General features: G+C 39.9%; 1 protein-coding gene across 1 annotated transcript in view; it reads left to right on the forward strand.

The window, feature by feature from the left end:
• The first annotated feature begins 213 nt into the window (after nucleotides 1-213).
• rbm25b (RNA binding motif protein 25b) overlaps nucleotides 214-5,484 on the forward strand; it is a 15,350-nt gene continuing 10,079 nt past the window's right edge. The window contains exons 1-7 of the mRNA XM_037685903.1: nucleotides 214-332; nucleotides 808-904; nucleotides 1,118-1,329; nucleotides 1,464-1,521; nucleotides 3,838-3,998; nucleotides 4,083-4,268; nucleotides 4,382-4,465. Of these exons, the coding sequence (XP_037541831.1) occupies nucleotides 826-904; nucleotides 1,118-1,329; nucleotides 1,464-1,521; nucleotides 3,838-3,998; nucleotides 4,083-4,268; nucleotides 4,382-4,465 (780 nt within the window). The 5' untranslated portion in view covers nucleotides 214-332; nucleotides 808-825. The remainder of the gene's footprint in view (nucleotides 333-807; nucleotides 905-1,117; nucleotides 1,330-1,463; nucleotides 1,522-3,837; nucleotides 3,999-4,082; nucleotides 4,269-4,381; nucleotides 4,466-5,484) is intronic.

Genomic DNA, 5,484 nt, shown 5'->3' on the forward strand with positions numbered 1-5,484 from the left:
TCTATCTATCTATCTATCTATCTATCTATCTATCTATCTATCTATCTGTCTATCTGTCTGTCTGTCTGTCTGTCTGTCTGTTTTCGAGTTACATACATTAGTTATCGTATACAGTACAAAGGTCCTGCAAATAATTCCGTGGGCACGTCCCGCTATGTAAATCAAGCGTACCCTTGTACTCTGGGTGCGTAATGCGCTTGCGTCAATGTGTCCGAAGGCCCGCGCGAGCAGCTAGCGAGCTAAATCTGAACATTTACGATACTTTCACTATCGTTACATTTTTATTTTATTTTACTGTGATTCGTTTATTTTGCACGCGACCCCGTTAAGTGGTACGTATATATGGGCGGTTTTTATATTCACTTTGAAGTCATGTTTAGCCTGCCAAAGTCAGTTCTGTTCGTTTAGTAACGTGAGTTCGAACTAGAATTAGATTAGCCATTAGCTGTGCCGGGTAGCGTGCTCTGTGCTAGCTTTAGCTAACTTAGCTGCTTGTTTGTTTTTGGCCTTTTCGCCAATACATTATTGAAAAACTATTATTAGTGGAAACGTTGGACTTATTGACCTTTAATTAGCGAATTCCACTTCACCAAGTACAGCCAACGTTTCAGATAAGTAGACTAATAGTTTGTATCTACCGACATAATTCAAGTGTTTTCCTTCTTCCCTTGCTATGAGAAACTAATGTTATCACGTTTTGTTTACTGTATTTTTCTAACTTTGAGTTGTTAATGTGTGGATGTGTTAACTAAAATGTTTTAAGATTTTGCTCAGGATACTAATGGGTTTGGTTTGTCTTCATTACAGGTCACGGTAATTTTCAGAATGTCCTTCCCTCCTCATTTAAACCGGCCGCTGTTGCCCCCTCCTGGGATCCCTCCTCAGTATGCTGGTTTCCCCACAGGTAAGCACCCATGGGTCCCACGTAATTCTTTACAAACAATAATTTAAATGTTGATAATTAGAATGTTTTATACAGGGCTGTAAGTTATATGTTCAGATTGAATGATCAAATTCTAAAAAATATTGTTTGAAAGCAAAAACCCCATCACTCATGTATTGCGGTAATTTAAACAGTTATTGTTAACTTGATTTGCATTTTGTTTGACTGTTGCAGGAGCTCCAATGATCCCCGTTCATATGGGCATCATGGCGCCTACCCCTGTCATGGTTCAGTCTGTTCCAATTGTCAGTAAGCCTCCAATTCCAAGGAAGGACATTTCTGCTATGCGAGCCAAAGATGACGAGAGTAGTGGACCCACCACCACTGTATTTGTTGGGAACATATCAGAAAAAGCTTCAGATATGCTGATCAGACAGTTGCTGGCGGTAAGAAGTTTTGGGAATAAATATACAAACCATATATGAGCTAAAATCCCTTTGATAACCCTTGAAAAAATATTCTTGTTTTATTGTAATGTAAGCATTCTTGTAATTAATTCCAGTTTGTTCTATGTTTACAGAAATGTGGTATTGTTTTGAGCTGGAAGAGAGTCCAAGGAGCCTCTGGCAAGCTTCAAGGTAATTCTTAGCATGCAGTACAACAATCAGTAGGTCTGGAAAACAGTTGATTGTAATATTGAGTGATCAGCTTTTTAATTTACTGTACTGTATTTAACTTTAAATTCAGTGTCCTAGAAATGCAAAAAGGAACAAAATAAAAAAAAAAAGTTTATAAAAGGCTTTAAAAATGGTTCTTCCTCTTAAACTGTTGCTGGGTGTATGTCATAAACAGCATTCTGGGATACTAGTTGTCACAAAACCACATGGCTTACCCCTTAAGGTGGAATCTTACTGGGTTGCAAATGTTGGAAACTGGTTGTTGACTCAGAAAAAATGGGCAAATTTGCTATTACAGTTTCATTGAGTCCTTACTATGAGTAACCAGTGAGGCACATGGCTATATTTTTCATACCCAGTTTTTGAAATACATGGCCTAGTTTTTGTGTATACGGTTTGCAAAATATCACTTTCGGTGAAGCAGATTATTTTGTTTTCCACCTCCACCCGCATCGTACCCACCTCAGTTTGCTTTGTAACTACCTTAGCAGTTACTCTCATATTTATGGGTTAATTTACTGCCATACACTTTTGAAAGGAGGATGAGCAGATTTGGTCCAGTTTGTTCAATAATTATTATTCATCGTGTTTGATTTTTAGACTGTGCTCCATGAGTATGGGATTGGGGGCCCATTGTTATGGGCTGTTCGGTCCCTATACAAGCGGTTCGAGAGTTTGGTTCACATTGCCGGTAGTAAGTCGGACCCCTTCAGTGTGGGATTTGGTCTCTGCCAGGGCTGCACGTTGTCACAGATTATGTTCATAACTTTTATGGGCAGAATTTCTTTGCGCAGCCAGGGGGCGGAGGGATTCAGGTTCGGTAGCCTCAGGATTCCATCTCTGCTCTTTGCAGATGATGTGGTCCTGTTGGCATCATTGTGCCATGGTCTTCAGCTCTCACTGGAGCGGTTCTCAGCCGACTGTGAAGCAACTGGGATGAGAATCATCACCTCCAAATCTGAGGCTATGGTCTTCAATCGGAAAAGGGTGGATTACTCTCTCCAGATCAAAGATGAGTTCTGCCTCAAGTGGAGGAGTTCAAGTATCTCAGGGTTTTGTTCACGAGTGAGGGAAGAATGGAGCGTGAGATTGACATGAATTGGTGCAGCGTCTGCAGTATTGCAGACTTTGTACCAGTCCATTGTGGTGAAGGGGAGCTGAGCTGTAAGGCAAAGTTTACTGGTCAGTCTACGTTCCTCCCCTCCCCTATGGTCATGAGCTCTGGGTAGTGACTGAAAGAATGAGATTGTTGATACAGGTGGTTGAAATGAGTTTCCTCCACAAGGTAGCTGGACTCTCCCTTAGAGGTAGGGTGAGAAGGTCAGTTATCCAGGAGAGACTCGGAGTTGAACCGCTGCTCCTCCTCGTAGAGAGGAGCCAGTTGAGGTGGTTCGAGCATCTGGTAAGGATGCCCCCTGGGTGCCTCCCTAGGGAGGTGCTTCGGGCATGTCTGACTGGTAGGAGACCCTGGGGAAGACCCAGGGCACGCTGGAGAGACTGTCTCTCGGTTGGCCTGGGAACGCCTTGAATTCCTCCAGGAAGAGGTTACTGTGGAAAGAGATGTCTGGGCATCCCTGTTCAACCTGCTGCCCCCACAACCTGACTTTGGAATAAGTGGAAAATAATGGATGGATGGATTTTTAGACCTAGACATTAGCCTTGGATGTTTTGTGTCAGAAGGGAGCTTTCATGCAGGTGTCAAAGCTTTAATGCTCTTGAGACAGGTTCCCTGCAATGATGCAGACTATTTTGAGTATTTAATTTCATTGCATACATTTTTTTAATGTTTAAAATTCAACTGAGAAGCTGTGCGACCATGCGAGGAAATTGAGAACCCCACAACCATTATGAGACACCAGGGAGACGACAAACCAGTCGCCAACAGTTGCGGCCCAGTGAGATTCAGCCTTTCCTGCTTGTAATTGATTGTTTCTCAGGAACAAAATGGCACTACAGACAAAGGAGCATTTAAAGAAAACTTTAATGTAAATGAATGCATCACACCTAAAATGGAAACTGAAAAGATTAGGGTTTGTTTTTCCAGAGATTTGAGAGTTGGGTTCTGTCCTGCCACAAACAATGAATGCAATCCCCAGCTTTATTTGTGGGGAAAAAAGAAGAAACATGGTTTAAAAAAAAAAAACTCCGTTACAATTCTCCACTTTGAAATTCACAATTTAAAACTGTTCTATTTATTATTCCTCACTTCTTAATTTCCTGTTAAAAACTAAATTATCCTACCTTTTTCATTTATTGCCACTGAACTCTCTGTTGCAGCTTTTGGTTTTTGTGAATACAAAGAGCCAGAGTCCACCTTGCGAGCTCTGCGATTGCTTCACGACTTGGAAATTGGAGACAAAAACTTGCTAGTAAAGGTGGATGCAAAGACTAAATCTCAGTTGGATGAGTGGAAGGCCAAGAAGAGGACTGCCAATGGGGTAGGAATTTGATATAGGAAATAAATAATGCTGGTTATAAATAAGCTGTAATTTATTTATGTATTTATTTTCCTGTATTGGCAGACGACAAAGATGGATGAAGGAGGCAATGAAGAAGAAGAGGTTCTTGATGAGGAAACAAAGAGGAGAGACCAGTTTGTCAAAGAGGCTATTGATGGATTGATGCTGGAATATGCTGCAGAACTTAACGCACCTTCTCAGGATGAAGAGTCCCAACGACGAAAAAGAAAAAGGGAAAAGAAAGAAGAGGTACAGCCATATTCACTTTAGTTATTTTTATTATAAACATATCACTTTGACATAAAATTTTAATATTATGTTCTTACTAGTATTTTATTTCTTCTATGTGTTTTTCTTCACAGGATGATATTAACACCATTGACATTGAAGAGGACAAGAGAGACCTGATTTCCAGAGAAATTAGTAAATTTCGTGACACTCACAAGGTAAAGTGGCTTTTTTAATCTTATAATTGACATTACAGGTTTTGGACTGCAGTTTCTCACGTAGTTCACATTTTATATGCAACACTTGAGCTCAGTAACATGAATACTGCGTGCACAGATTGGCTGTCTCTAAAATTTATAACACTATTCTTATTAAAACTTACATTCAACCTTCACAACACATGATTCTTATTATTATTGTCACCTCAAACCTAATTTGAAACCTCTGTAGTGAAGCTACTAGGTGTGACCATTAGAGATTCATTTCTTCATTCATTACACAAAAATGCATGAAGACGATGTAAAGTTACCCTAAAGCTAATCTATTCATTAAACCCCACCATTATGATAGTGATCATATGGTGACTAAAGCAAGATGAATCTCAGAGCTTTGGAAAAAGTTGCCAGGATAAGGATGTAAGTATCATCCTTCTTTTACTATATACATATACTGGGCGTCCCCCTCTTGAGGACTTGCATGTGGGCAACTGCACAGCTCTTCAGTGATCAGGGTTCCAAACCTCCATAATTCAACCAATCATTTGACATAAACACTCACCTTCTTCGTGATGATTATTGTAAGACGGCTTTGGCAGTTCCCTGAAGTCTGGAGAGTCGGTGAACATGTGCGAGTTCTCTGTAACTTATGATCTGTCTTGATGATGTTCATGTTGAAGCACAAGGTCGCAATAATTACTGCAGTGACTTTTACTGTAACCTTTATGATGCTAGTGTAGAGTGGGGGCGCCCTCTCCACAGCAGTATGATGATCTGAAGCCTGACAAGGTAAGCAGTCTGTGTGTGTTGTTGGATCTCTTTCCTTTTACTCAGTATTCTACTATCTCTGCCTTTTGTTCTTCGTTTTTTATTTTTTATATTTGCCAGATAGATTACTAGCTTTAGCCAACTTGTAACTCAAATAAATAGCTGTTCTTCCTATATAATTCAATTAATTTAACTAGGAAATGCATTTAGTCAAAAATAAAACAATAAACAATTTATTTTACACTCTTATAAGC

The sequence above is a fragment of the Nematolebias whitei genome, chromosome 12 (assembly GCF_014905685.2).
Source record: "Nematolebias whitei isolate Nwh7 chromosome 12, NemWhi1, whole genome shotgun sequence".
Taxonomy (NCBI): domain Eukaryota; kingdom Metazoa; phylum Chordata; class Actinopteri; order Cyprinodontiformes; family Rivulidae; genus Nematolebias; species Nematolebias whitei.